This window comes from Procambarus clarkii, chromosome 78, assembly GCF_040958095.1.
Source record: "Procambarus clarkii isolate CNS0578487 chromosome 78, FALCON_Pclarkii_2.0, whole genome shotgun sequence".
NCBI classification, from domain to species: domain Eukaryota; kingdom Metazoa; phylum Arthropoda; class Malacostraca; order Decapoda; family Cambaridae; genus Procambarus; species Procambarus clarkii.
The window spans coordinates 17,621,096-17,635,905 of NC_091227.1; the positions used below are offsets into that span (position 1 = coordinate 17,621,096).

The window sequence follows — 14,810 nt, forward strand, 5'->3', positions numbered from 1 at the left end:
CTGGAGCGCTCCCTCCACGTATCATACTGGAGCGCTCCCTCCACGTATCATACTGGAGCGCTCCCTCCGCGTATCATACTGGAGCGCTCCCTCCACGTATCATACTGGAGCGCTCCCTCCGCGTATCATACTGGAGCGCTCCCTCCGCGTATCATACTGGAGCGCTCCCTCCGCGTATCATACTGGAGCGCTCCCTCCGCGTATCATACTGGAGCGCTCCCTCCGCGTATCATACTGGAGCGCTCCCTCCGCGTATCATACTGGAGCGCTCCCTCCGCGTATCATACTGGAGCGCTCCCTCCGCGTATCATACTGGAGCGCTCCCTCCGCGTATCATACTGGAGCGCTCCCTCCGCGTATCATACTGGAGCGCTCCCTCCGCATATCATACTGGAGCGCTCCCTCCACGTATCATACTGGAGCGCTCCCTCCACGTATCATACTGGAGCGCTCCCTCCACGTATCATACTGGAGCGCTCCCTCCACGTATCATACTGGAGCGCTCCCTCCACGTATCATACTGGAGCGCTCCCTCCAGCGTATCATACTGGAGCGCTCCCTCCACGTATCATACTGGAGCGCTCCCTCCGCGTATCATACTGGAGCGCTCCCTCCGCGTATCATACTGGAGCGCTCCCTCCACGTATCATACTGGAGCGCTCCCTCCACGTATCATACTGGAGCGCTCATGCCTTAACTGGAACATCACTCAAGAATATACAATACACGAGAATACAAATACACTTGGATGAAGTTGGGTGTGTATGAGGCACTGTCCTTAGGCTAGGCTCGTCCAGGCGGCGGCCGAACATAAACTTATTCATCAATTGTAATATTATTGTGAATTATCTGCGTATTAAACAAAAAAAAATCTAAATTTTAAGGTAATATTAGATACTAAAATGTGTTGAATAGTTAGATCTAAATTAGGTTAAATGGTTGGGGTCTGTTTGACATTTGCAATATAGTGTTTGTAGTGTTTTTTTTACAAACACTGTTTTGCAAATGTTTTGCAAACACTATATTGCAAATCTTTTTACAAACACTTATGTTGCAAAAGTAGTGTTTTTTATTGGTAAACAAGGGTTTGTCAGGTAGATTAACGAGCATTTGGCCTTGGTGGATGAGTACGGGCTGGAAACAAACCAATTTCCTTGTACCCTTCAGGAGTCCAGGCAAATGAGCCTTTCGGACCCTATATGCTACGTATACGAGACCCACTTATAAATATGCAGCCCCGGCATCACATAGCAGTGTGAAAAAGCACATATATAGCTAGGAAAAGTCTGATGCAGGGATGAGGGAAACTCTCAGCCTTTGTAACACTCACATGAATGTATACAGCGTATAATTCAATGGTTGACATACATGAATGTATACAACGTATAATTCAATGGTTGACATACATGAATGTATACAACGTATAATTCAATGGTTGACATACATGAATGTATACAACGTATAATTCAATGGTTGACATACATGAATGTATACAACGTATAATTCAATGGTTGACATACATGAATGTATACAGCGTATAATTCAATGGTTGACATACATGAATGTGTAACGTTTAGGAAGTGACCATTGTAACGATCCCTAAGTATCACATTTGTAACATTTGGTGAACATGAAGAACTCGCTGTTACCTTTGTAACACTCGGAAATGTCCCCTGAGTAACGTTGATGACAATAAAGTATTGATGTTATTGTACATCTATAGCAAGACTCGCTGTAATGGTCGCTGTAAACTTGTAATCCTTAAGCCTGTAATAATTTGCGTAGAGATAAACCCCCAAGAACTGGGGAGAGTCCGCCTTCACAGCAGAAAATGCTCAAACCAGTTATCAGGAGAGAGAAATGACCGAGGTGTTAAAGATATCTCTACACTCTATTACAGAACTGGATGGTAATAAATAGGCTAATTGACTTGGGAGGAGACTAGTCAACTAACACCAGTTGTTAGGAAATTGATACTGAATGATGAAATTACAGAGTGAATATATATGTTCTCATTAGATGCTCATAAGAGACTTCTTTGGACTACAAGATGTCGAGAAAGCTGCGCTAGGAACAGATGCTCCAGGCTGGAAGTACATTTAAGTGAGCACATTTAAGTGAGCTGAATACACTTGGAGATGTGTCATGATACAGGTGTCCAGGTACAGATGTATCTGGTCATCTTGATGTGTTATTGAAGTACACTGTACGTGGTGAACAGATGAATTGATGGCATTTGAGGCTTAAGGAGCTGGCGGCTATTAAGACCGGAAGCTGCATCTTGTGCAGTCACAGCAAGCTTTGACAGTGACTTGCTAAACCTTCGTGGAAGAGAGGCAGCATCTTACCCAACCTCAGTGGGAGAGAGGAAGCATCCTACCCAATCTCAGTGGAAGAGAGGATGCATCCTACCCAATCTCAGTGGAAGAGAGGAAGCATCCTACCCAACCTCAGTGGAAGAGAGGAAGCATCCTACCCAATCTCAGTGGAAGAGAGGATGCATCCTACCCAATCTCAGTGGAAGAGAGGAAGCATCCTACCCAACCTCAGTGGAAGAGAGGAAGCATCCTACCCAATCTCAGTGGAAGAGAGGATGCATCCTACCCAATCTCAGTGGAAGAGAAGATGCATCCTACCCAATCTCAGTGGAAGAGAGGATGCATCCTACCCAATCTCAGTGGAAGAGAGGAAGCATCCTACCCAATCTCAGTGGGAGAGAGGCAGCATCCTACTCAACGTCAGTGGGAGAGACAACAACGCCAGTGGGAGAGACAACATCCTACCCAATCTCAGTGGGAGAGGGGAAGCATCCTACTCCACGTCAGTGGGAGAGGAAGAGGGGCAGTCTATTACGCAACAAGTGAACGTTGTGTGGGAAAGAAAGCAGTAAGAATTGGAGGAAGGCGTATCCCACACGCGGCCAATCATCAACGCTAGTCACGTCCACACTGGGAATTGTTGAACACTGAAACAGGATCCAGTAATACTAGAACTAAAGTCTAGAATTGCGGGGAATTGCTTACAGCTGGAACGACTACCTGGAATGCTTAAGGCATCCTTTTACGTGCCTGGACGTAAGGACGGAGGCTAGAGCTGGAAAACAAGCGCCTGGAACTCAAGATACGTGTGTGCTAGTCGGGTCGACCCTGGAAAAGGAATTATTCAATTCTACAACAAGATCCAGAAACGTAACCTGGTTGATGGGGTTCTGGGAGTTCTTCTACTCCCCAAGCCCGGCCCGAGGCCAGGCTTGACTTGTGAGAGTTTGGTCCACTAGGCTGTTGCTTGGAGCGGCCCGCAGGCCCACATACCCACCACAGCCCGGTTGGTCCGGCTGTTGGTTGGTAACAATGGGAGCCGGTCGGCCGAGCGGACAGCACGCTGGACTTGTGATCCTGTGGTCCTGGGTTCGATCCCAGGCGCCGGCGAGAAACAATGGGCAGAGTTTCTTTCACCCTATGCCCCTGTTACCTAGCAGTAAAATAGGTACCTGGGTGTTAGTCAGCTGTCACGGGCTGCTTCCTGGGGGTGGAGGCCTGGTCGAGGACCGGGCCGCGGGGACACTAAAAGCCCCGAAATCATCTCAAGATAACCTCAAGATCCTCGATTAAGGTCTGGACTGGAACGGCAAGGGCTTAATACGGAGACTGCTGTTGATGTACCGACTGTTGCACGGACACTGCTGTTGATGTTCCGACTGTTGCACGGACACTGCTGTTGATGTACCGACTGTTGCACGGACACTGCTGTTGATGTTCCGACTGTTGCACGGACACTGCTGTTGATGTACCGACTTTTGCACGGACACTGCTGTTGATGTTCCGACTGTTGCACGGACACTGCTGTTGATGTTCCGACTGTTGCACGGACACTGCTGTTGATGTACCGACTGTTGCACGGACACTGCTGTTGATGTACCGACTGTTGCACGGACACTGCTGTTGATGTACCGACTGTTGCACGGACACTGCTGTTGATGTTCCGACTGTTGCACGGACACTGCTGTTGATGTTCCGACTGTTGCACGGACACTGCTGTTGATGTACCGACTGTTGCACGGACACTGCTGTTGATGTACCGACTGTTGCACGGACACTGCTGTTGATGTTCCGACTGTTGCACGGAGACTGCTGTTGATGTTCCGACTGTTGCACGGACACTGCTGTTGATGTACCGACTGTTGCACGGACACTGCTGTTGATGTACCGACTGTTGCACGGACACTGCTGTTGATGTACCGACTGTTGCACGGACACTGCTGTTGATGTTCCGACTGTTGCACGGACACTGCTGTTGATGTACCGACTGTTGCACGGACACTGCTGTTGATGTACCGACTGTTGCACGGACACTGCTGTTGATGTACCGACTGTTGCACGGACACTGCTGTTGATGTACCGACTGTTGCACGGACACTGCTGTTGATGTACCGACTGTTGCACGGACACTGCTGTTGATGTACCGACTGTTGCACGGAGACTGCTGTTGATGTACCGACTGTTGCACGGACACTGCTGTTGATGTACCGACTGTTGCACGGAGACTGCTGTTGATGTACCGACTGTTGCACGGACACTGCTGTTGATGTTCCGACTGTTGCACGGACACTGCTGTTGATGTACCGACTGTTGCACGGAGACTGCTGTTGATGTACCGACTGTTGCACGGACACTGCTGTTGATGTACCGACTGTTGCACGGACACTGCTGTTGATGTACCGACTGTTGCACGGACACTGCTGTTGATGTACCGACTGTTGCACGGACACTGCTGTTGATGTACCGACTGTTGCACGGACACTGCTGTTGATGTTCCGACTGTTGCACGGACACTGCTGTTGATGTACCGACTGTTGCACGGACACTGCTGTTGATGTTCCGACTGTTGCACGGAGACTGCTGTTGATGTACCGACTGTTGCACGGACACTGCTGTTGATGTACCGACTGTTGCACGGACACTGCTGTTGATGTACCGACTGTTGCACGGACACTGCTGTTGATGTTCCGACTGTTGCACGGACACTGCTGTTGATGTTCCGACTGTTGCACGGACACTGCTGTTGATGTTCCGACTGTTGCAAGAGTTGCTTAACGCTGGAACACGGTCCTGCAACATGAGGCAAATCCCCAACTAAGGCTTGGACGGGACGTGATTGGCTGATGGGGAAAGAGAAAAACAAACAAATCGGCAACTTTTCAGTTCAAACTTCAGTCTTTTACAACTGAATTGTTTCACCTCACCGGCTGTGATGTCTCGGGTGGTGGGGACGTTGGCTAGGCGGTGGGGACGTCGGCCAGGCGGTGGGGACGTCGGCTAGGTGGTGTGGACGTCGGCTAGGTGGTGTGGACGTCGGCTAGGTGGTGTGGACGTCGGCTAGGTGGTGTGGACGTCGGCTAGGTGGTGTGGACGTCGGCTAGGTGGTGTGGACGTCGGCTAGGTGGTGTGGACGTCGGCCAGGCGGTGGGGACGTCGGCCAGGCGGTGGGGACGTCGGCCAGGCGGTGGGGACGTCGGCTAGGTGGTGTGGACGTCGGCTAGGTGGTGTGGACGTCGGCTAGGTGGTGTGGACGTCGGCTAGGTAGTGGGGACGCCGGCTAGGCGGTGGGGACGTTGGCTAGGTGGTGGGGACGTCGGCTAGGCGGTGTGGACGTCGGCTAGGCGGTGTGGACGTCGGCTAGGCGGTGTGGACGTCGGCTAGGTGGTGGGGACGTCGGCTAGGCGGTGTGGACGTCGGCTAGGCGGTGTGGACGTCGGCTAGGTGGTGGGGACGTCGGCTAGGCGGTGTGGACGTCGGCTAGGCGGTGTGGACGTCGGCTAGGTGGTGGGGACGTCGGCTAGGCGGTGTGGACGTCGGCTAGGCGGTGTGGACGTCGGCTAGGCGGTGTGGACGTCGGCTAGGTGGTGGGGACGTCGGCTAGGTAGTGGGGACGTCGGCTAGGTGGTGGGGACGTCGGCTAGGTAAGTGGGGACGTCAAGCTAGGGACCAGGAATGAATCGCCCACAACGACAGGAACCGAGAATGAACCATAGACGGCAGACTGTCTTCCTAAACAAAAGCTAATTGCTCGTTAATCTAGCAGCTGTTTAACCTGTATATTACAAGTCAAATATTACCTGTATAAACCGTTCAACAATTTACACACAAATCACACAACCTGTCCTCAGACTGAAATCATTCCAGCGGTCGACCCTAAAGACGCATTCATCAATTATAACTATGTTGTTCATTCAAAATAGTAATTTTCTCAAATATAGTTATATATTAGCACTCTGTGCATATTTCAGCTCATCCTCCTGTTTTGGTAGTACTTACAGGCCTCAGCTTGGCCAGCGGGCCAGTCTGAGGTGAATGAAAGAATGAATTATAGGGCATTATACTCTTCGAGTGAGCGGGGAAGTGGGTATAGCTGAAGAATAGCCGGCGAGAAGAAACATGGAAGTCGGAGAGACAGAGCCCGGGCTAAATCCAGCACCCTGGAAACACAAACCGAAACTGTCTCTATTTTCCGCTTATTACAACTTGTAATAAAGTTGTTACATCTTGGCTTAACGTGTTTATGACGTATTAGAACGTTACAACCTGCTATATTGGTTGTTATAACTGGTTAGGAGGTGTTAAAACTTGTTCGAACGTTGTACCAACGTCGTAGTTTCGGTGTGTGTTTGGTGGGAGCTGCAGGGCAGATCTGAGGCTCTCAACACCTGGCCGGTTAGGCAAGGAGGCGGGGTGACGAGCCGAGGATAGCTGTCTTCTTCAGTAGTGGAGTCTTCTTTCTTCTGTCATGCTGAAGACAGTAATACAGTAAACTTCTGAAGAAGACAGTAAACTTCTGGCTTCTGCGTCGGTTTTCACCGTGGCGGACATGGCGTCCACCAATTGTAAACAGGCAAAATTAGGTCCCCCCAGAGTGTGGGGCGGGCCGCAGCTTGCTCAGTGGGCCACACTTTTTTCCGCGTGTTGATTGATGTGTTTGGAAAAACTCAGTATTTGACATGTCTTCCGTAGCTGCTGTAATGTTAACCACCCCCCAGCCTCGCCACAACCACCCCAGCCCCGCCACAACCACCCCAGCCTCGCCACAACCACCCCTCTACAACTACTACACCACCACAACTCCTCAACCACCCTACTACCTCCCTCGTATACTACCCCACTAACCCCCTCCCCCCTCCCGTCTACTACCCCACTACCTCACCCCACTAATTCTTGTTACAAAGAATTAGCTTCCATTAAGGCAGCGATTATAGTGGATGCGTCAACTTCTTTCCCTCCTCCTCGCTCCCCCCACCCCCCCTTCATTCCTCCCCTTCCCCTCCCCCCTTCCTCCCCGTCCCCATGCCCCCTCTCTCTTCTTCCCTTCCCTTCCTCCCTTCCAACCCTCCCTTCGCTTCCTCCTTGTCCTCATCCATACTCCTACCCTAGCTTCCTAGCCAGTTCTACCCAGCTTCCTAGCCAGTCCTAGCAAGTCCTACCTAGCATCTTGGCCAATCGTAGCCGATTCTGTGTGGTGAGGTTGTCGTGGTCATCCGGCTCCTTGACCACTCACCGGATGATTGATGACCAACATTAGTTATGCAAGCAGAGTCTGGTTGATCCACCCCTCTCTCTGCTTCTCCGTCTTTGTGTGTGTTTTTCTTGGAGGGGGACGGGGGGGGGGAGGAGGGGGCTGAGTCTACACTCACGCACACGAGACTTATACACCCACCCACACAGGGACACACACACCCAGAACCCGCCTACACAACAGAACGGTTCCCCCCCCGTCCCCACCCCCCATCACTTGACACCAGCACCCCTCACCTGGACAGGTGGCACTAGAGCAGGCCACGACCAGCAGCAGGTGACTCTCAGGTTACCTGGGTGGCAGTGTACCCCCAGTATAGGTGGGAGGGGCTTAATTAGTCCTGTGAGGCGCTCACCTCTTGGTCGTCTTTCCTGCCTCACCTGGCTTGGTTATATGGCTCACCTGGCTAGCCTCACATCACTCACCTGGCTTGCTTGGTTGCCTCACCTGGCTTGAGTTGGCTGCTTTCCCCCATACCTCATTTGTAACTCGATTTCCACATGGCTGTCTCACATGTCCGTGTGTGTGTGTTCACCTAGTTGAATACACACACACGGACATGTGAGACAGCCATGTGGAGTGTGTGTGTGTGTGAGAGAGAGAGAGAGGAAGAGAGAGGGGAGAGATAGAGAGGGAGGGGTGTAGGGAAAGAGAGTGAGAGAGAGAGGGAGAGGTAGAGGAAGAGAGTGGAGGTGGGGGGGGGGGGAAAGGGGTGAAAGGGGATGATACCAGTTTGCATGGTATTTGCTCAACACCAGTATTATGGTACCATGTACCATATTGTTTACATCTTAAATCATTTATAATATTCGATAACATTAAATTGTTCTTTAATAGCATATAATATTTATTTCCAACACAATCTGTTAATCACTAGAAAGCGTCTCTTGTCATAATGTTCAGCTGTGGGAGTGGGGCGTCTCATCTTGGGCCACCAGCTGTGGGAGAGGGTCGTCTCATCTTGGGCCACCAGCTGTGGGAGTGGGGCGTCTCATCTTGGGCCACCAGCTGTGGGAGTGGGGCGTCTCATCTTGGGCCACCAGCTGTGGGAGTGGGGCGTCTCATCTTGGGCCACCAGCTGTGGGAGTGGGGCGTCTCATCTTGGGCCACCAGCTGTGGGAGTGGGGCGTCTCATCTTGGAGTAATGTTTCTAACATTGGGTCTTGTAACATTAGGATGGTGTTCCACACCCTGGTGGCTTGGTGCTGTAGTCTGATGTTTAGTGGTTGTGTGTTCAGGAGTTCCTGGAGCTCCTGGATTGTCTGGTCATATGGTGGACGGTGTTTGGCTACTCTTCTTAGCGCCTTATTTTGTCCCCCTTGTAGATGTTGCATGTTAGTTTTCTTTAAGGTGTGTAGTGGTACTGGAGGGTATTAGAGATGCGTCTGGACTAGAGCCTTGTATAAGTGTAGATCTATGTTCATCCTGAGGTAACGGAATATCCTCAGTTTTCCTAAAGCTGGTTTTTCTTTATTATTCTGTCACTTATGTGTATAATTCCTGTTGTATTAATGTGAAGGATAGGTAAAGGAAGTGATATAGAGAGAGAGGGTGGGATGGGTGGAGGGACAGGTTGATCTAGACAGATGGGAGGGCTTTAAGCTTCTGTTCCAGAGTTATGCTGCTAATTACCTCTTCCTTCCTCCACCTTACCCTTCTTCTTCACCAGTCTCTCTGGAAGAAGTGAGAGAGAGTGGGAAGGATATACACAGAGATGGGGGGGGAATACGCAGAGATAAGGAGGTATACATATATATATATATATATATATATATATATATATATATATATATATATATATATATGTAATACATATATATATATATATATATATATATATATATATATATATATATATATATATATATATATATATACACTGTCGCTATGTGTCCTAAATATACATACATATGGATTAAAATACACGAATAGTTTAATATTATAATTAACATAAAGAATAATGTGTATAAGTTATTTAATATGCTCAGCCTTCTTCAAAGTCGTATACTAATGACCACAAAAACTAATTCAAATAAGGCTAATTAATTTAAGTAGATCTTTTATAAGCAGCCGGCTGTGTGTGTGTGTATCTTAAGTCAGCTACAACAAAGGAAAGCTTTAGTTTCGGTACGTCTGCTCTCAGCTGGGTGTTCCTGTGCTTGCATCTTGTGAGCCCTTGGTCAGTCGTCAAGGAGAGAGATCACTTAGTTGTTTAAAGGCATATAAAATTATCTTCCAACTTCTCAAAAGTAAAGGGAAGCGCCTTCCCAGCCGTAGTTTCTGTAGGGAGGATCCTCGTGGTCGCTGACGGGGGGGGGGGGGGTGAGAAGGGGATGGGTCTCTTTACGTGGGGAAGGGGGGAGAAGGACCTCTCTTGACGGGGGAGAAGGGGGGTGAAGGGCCTCTCTTGACGGGGGAGAAGGACCTCTCTTGACGGGGAAGAGGGGGGTGAAGGGCCTCTCTTGACGGGGGAGAAGGGCCTCTCTTGACGGGGAAGAGGGGGGTGAAGGGCCTCTCTTGACAGGGGCGGGTGGGGAGGGGGTGAAGGGCCTCTCTTGACAGGGGCGGGTGGGGAGGGGGTGAAGGGCCTCTCTTGACGGGGGCGGGTGGGGAGGGGGTGAAGGGCCTCTCTTGACGGGGGCGGGTGGGGAGGGGGTGAAGGGCCTCTCTTGACAGGGGCGGGTGGGGAGGGGGTGAAGGGCCTCTCTTGACGGGGGCGGGTGGGGAGGGGGTGAAGGGCCTCTCTTGACGGGGGCGGGTGGGGAGGGGGTGAAGGGCCTCTCTTGACGGGGGCGGGTGGGGAGGGGGTGAAGGGCCTCTCTTGATGGGGGGGGATGAGGGGGTAATGTATCTTCCCCTCCTCCACGAAAAAAAAAGAAATGTTCTTTTTTCTTTATATGTTCTATTCTTCTTCTGGTGTTTTACTGCTGAGTCATTATAGTAATCTTTGCCATTAGCACCTCTAGTCCTGTATATTCCCATCTCACCATCACTGTTATCACCTTCACTATCCTCACCATCACCACAATGTCATGTTTTAACCCAATAACATTTGGTACGTTACGTTGAAACGTTCGAAAGGTCATTTCGTGAAAGTGTTCGGAACGTTTGTGTACATCTGTCACTTTATCCTCATCCATCCATCCACTAGCACGTGGATTCATCCATCGTTACTCTCCACTCCACGGCCTGGGGTTACGAGAGGTTGGATGAAGGGGGGAGGGGGAGGATGGAGGGGGGGGGGGAGGATGGAGGGGGGGGGAGTGAGGAGGAAATGGCTTCACAGATCTCTATTGGAGTATTGGGCTGCCAATCCCCAACAGCGGTTGTGACGTCATATTGACTTAAGTGGCTTTAGGATGATGTTTTGGGTTGAGTGTTCTTTCTCTCTGGCTGGTCCTAGTGGTAGTCTATGTAAACTGTGGCACTGTGGGGGTGGTGGGTCTGTGGCTGTGGTGGCACTGTCGCTGTGGTGGGTCTGTGGCTGTGGTGGGTCTGTGGCTGTGGTGGCACTGTCGCTGTGGTGGGTCTGTGGCTGTGGTGGGTCTGTGGCTGTGGTGGCACTGTCGCTGTGGTGGGTCTGTGGCTGTGGTGGCACTGTCGCTGTGGTGGGTCTGTGGCTGTGGTGGCACTGTGACTGTGGAGCCACTGTGGCAGTAGTATCACTGTGACTGTGGAGCCACTGTGGTGGCACTGTGACTGTGGAGCCACTGTGGTGGCAGCAACTGACTGACACAGGGCCTGGCGTGACGGTACAGTCACGGGTGACGCAGACACAATAATATGACAGTGCGTGTTATCATGTCACGCTAGGACACGTGGGACATCATGTCATCATCGGTAATGGCTCCGGCGCCAGGTCTATCTCAACCAGGTATTTTTTTTTTCAATTATAAAAGTTGGTGACGGGATAGAGGGCAAAAAACCAACGTTGGAAGTTGTTTAAAATATGGATCATTATGGAGGAAGTTGCCTCGTTGGGGCTCAACTTTTGGCGGGAACAATCTGAAAATAATTGTTGAGAGCATAGTCTTGGTGGTGTTAGCGGGGGGGGGGGGGGGAGGAGGTAGGTTATCTTGAGGTTATCTTGAGATGATTTCGGGGCTTTTAGTGTGCCCGCGGCCCGGTCCTCGACCAGGCCTCCACCCCCAGGAAGCAGCCCGTGACAGCTGACTAACACCCAGGTACCTATTTTACTGCTAGGTAATAGGGACATAGGGTGAAAGAAACTCTGCCCATTGTTTCTCGCCGGCGCCTAGGATCGAACCCGGGACCACAGGATCACAAGTCCAGCGTGCTGTCCGCTCGGCCGACCGGCTCCGGTAGTGGGAGCTTTCTGAACTATCTATATACTTATCTATATCTCTAGGTATCTATCTATAATTTGTTTTACAGAGGTGGGCATAAGAACAGGCGACCTCTGACACCTGTTATCAGGGTGAGAGTTTTCCCTTGCCATACATCGTGGTAAGCCTTACCTGCTAGTTTCCCCTCGTACACGACCTACTAATCGGTTAACAATCAGGTGCCCAGTCACGTCCCGGTAAGCAAGGGGGCAAACAGTTAAGGATTGGCGCCTTATCATTCCTCCCCGGTAAGGACTCGAACCCATACCAAAGTACTCGCAAGTAGGTTACCACTGCACCTGGTTATATAACAAGGTGGTACTCTAGTTGTAATCACCTAGTTGTGCTTGCGGGGGTTAAGCTTTGGCTCTTTGGTCCCGCCTCTCAACCGTCAATCTACTGGTGTACAGGTTCCTGAGCCTACTGGGGTCTATCATATCTTCATTTGAAACTGTGTATGGAGTCAGCCTCCACCACTTCACTTCCTAGTGCATTCTATTTACTAACTACTCTGACACTGAAAAAGTTCTTTCTAGTGTCTCTGTGGCTCATTTGGGGAATCACTTCCACCTGTGTCCCCTTGTGCGTGTACCACCCTTGTTAAATAATCCATCCTTGTCTACCCTGTCAATTCCCCTAAGAATTTTGTATGTGGTGATCATGTTTCCCCGAGCTCGTCTCTTCCAGCGACGTGAGGTGCAGTTTACTCAGCCTTTCCACATGTATATATTATTTGATACCTCTCTCGTCTCCTTTCTAACGAGTACATTTGGAGAGCTTTGAGACGCTCCCAATTATTGAGGTGCTTTATTCCCTCTATTTCAGCAATCTCTTCAGTTCTGAAGAGTGAAGTGAGTATCGAGCAGTACTCAAGACGGGACACCACAAGTGCTTTGAATAGTACAACCATTGTGATGGGATCCCTGGATTTGAAAGTTCGCGTATTCCATCTTATCATTTTTCTGGCTGACGCAATATTTGCTTGGTTATGCTCCCTAAACGTTAGGTCGTCAGACATTATTATTCTCAAATCCTCTACATGCTGCTTTCCTACTATGGGTAGATTTGATTGTGTTTTGTACCCTGTATTATGTTTAAAGTTCTCATTTTACCGTACCTGAGTACGTGGAATTTATCACTGTTAAACATCATATTATTTTTTGCTGCCCAATCGAAAATTTTATTAATATCTGCTTGTAGTTTTTCAGTGTCTTCAGCAGAGGTAATTTTTTTGCTGATTTTTGTGTCATCTTCAAAGGATGACACGAAGCTGTGATTAGTATTTTTATCTATATCTGATATGAGAATAAGGAATAGCAGTGGTGCAAGGACTGTACCCTGAGGTTCAGATCTTTTAACTGCGTTTGGACTCTATTTTATTTGGTTGACTGTTACTCTTTGTGTTCTGTTCGACAGAAAATATCCACCGTCCTACTTTACCAGTTATTCCTATTGACCTCATTTTGTGTGCTATCACTCTTATCACATTTATCGAATGCCTTTGCGAACTCCGTGCATAACATACCTTCATTCTGTTTTCCTCGTAATGCCTCGGTGATATTGTCATAGTGATCAAGTAGCTGTGAGAGGCATAATCTTCCCGCTCTAAATCCATGTTGGCCTGGGTTGTGGAGGTCATTGGTCTCCATGAAACTGGTGACCTGACTCCTGATCACTCTCAAATACTTTTATTATGTGGGACGTTAGTGCAACTGGTCTTTAATTCTTTGCTAATATTTTGCTTCCTCCCGTGTGTAGAGGAGCAATGTCTGCTGCTTTAAGAGTATTTGGTATCTCCTCAGTGCCCAAGCTCTTCCTCCACACTGTACTGAGTGCCTGTGATACTGCCACTTTGCATTTCTTTATACATATTGAATTCCATGAGTCTGGACCCGGGGCTGAGTGCATGGGCATGTTGTCAATTTCTTGCAAACTCTGCCACGCTCTTGTTGATATCTGTTATACCTCTCGCCTCTCCCTCTTCCCTCCCTCTCACTTATTACCTCTCCCTCTTCCCTCCCTCTCACTTATTACCTCTCCCTCTTCCCTCCCTCTCACTTATTACCTCTCCCTCTTCCCTCCCTCTCACTTATTACCTCTCCCTCTTCCCTCCCTCTCACTTATTACCTCTCCCTCTTCCCTCCCTCTCACTTATTACCTCTCCCTCTCTCACCGCGTTCGAATTTCCTGAGAGCATGAGACAATCTTGAGTCGTGGCGACTTTTTACCCCTGGCAAAAATTTATTGCCAAAGGTTTGTTAGGATAGATGAAGGCGATGGCTATGGTGGTAATGGTGGTGGTGGTGGTAATGGTGGTGGTGGTGGTGGTGGTGGTGGTGGTGGTGATGGTGGTGATGGTGGTGGTGGTGGTGGTGGTGGTGGTGGTGGTGGTGGTGGTGGTGGTGGTGGTGGTGGTGGTGATGGTGGTGGTGGTGGTGGTGGTGGTGATGGTGGTGATGGTGGTGGTGGTGGTAATGGTGGTGGTAATGGTGGTGGTGATGGTGGTGGTGGTGGTGGTGATGGTGGTGGTGGTAATGGTGGTGGTGGTGGTGGTGGTGGTGGTGGTGGTGGTGGTGGTGGTGGTGGTGGTGGTGGTGGTGGTGGTGGTGGTGATGGTGGTGATGGTGGTGATGGTGGTGGTGGTGATGGTGGTGATGGTGGTGATGGTGGTGGTGGTGGTGGTGGTGGTGGTGGTGGTGGTGGTGGTGGTGGTGATGGTGGTGGTGGTGGTGGTGATGGTGGTGGTGGTGATGGTGGTGATGGTGGTGGTGGTGGTGATGGTGGTGATGGTGGTGATGGTGGTGGTGGTGATGGTGGTGGTGGTGGTGATGGTGGTGGTGGTAATGGTGGTGGTGGTGGTGGTGGTGGTGGTGGTGGTGGTGGTGGTGGTGGTGGTGG

At 50.1% G+C, this 14,810-nt stretch overlaps 2 protein-coding genes across 5 annotated transcripts in view; one reads left to right on the forward strand and one right to left on the reverse strand.

The window, feature by feature from the left end:
- Positions 1 to 14,810, forward strand: part of Ddr (discoidin domain-containing receptor 2) — a 642,292-nt gene that overhangs the window by 33,242 nt on the left and 594,240 nt on the right. The gene's annotated exons all lie outside the window — the stretch shown is intronic.
- Positions 3,636 to 5,117, reverse strand: LOC138357514 (platelet binding protein GspB-like). Its single transcript, XM_069314372.1, has one exon. The coding sequence runs from the start codon at positions 5,115 to 5,117 to the stop codon at positions 3,636 to 3,638; it is 1,482 nt and encodes a 493-aa protein (XP_069170473.1).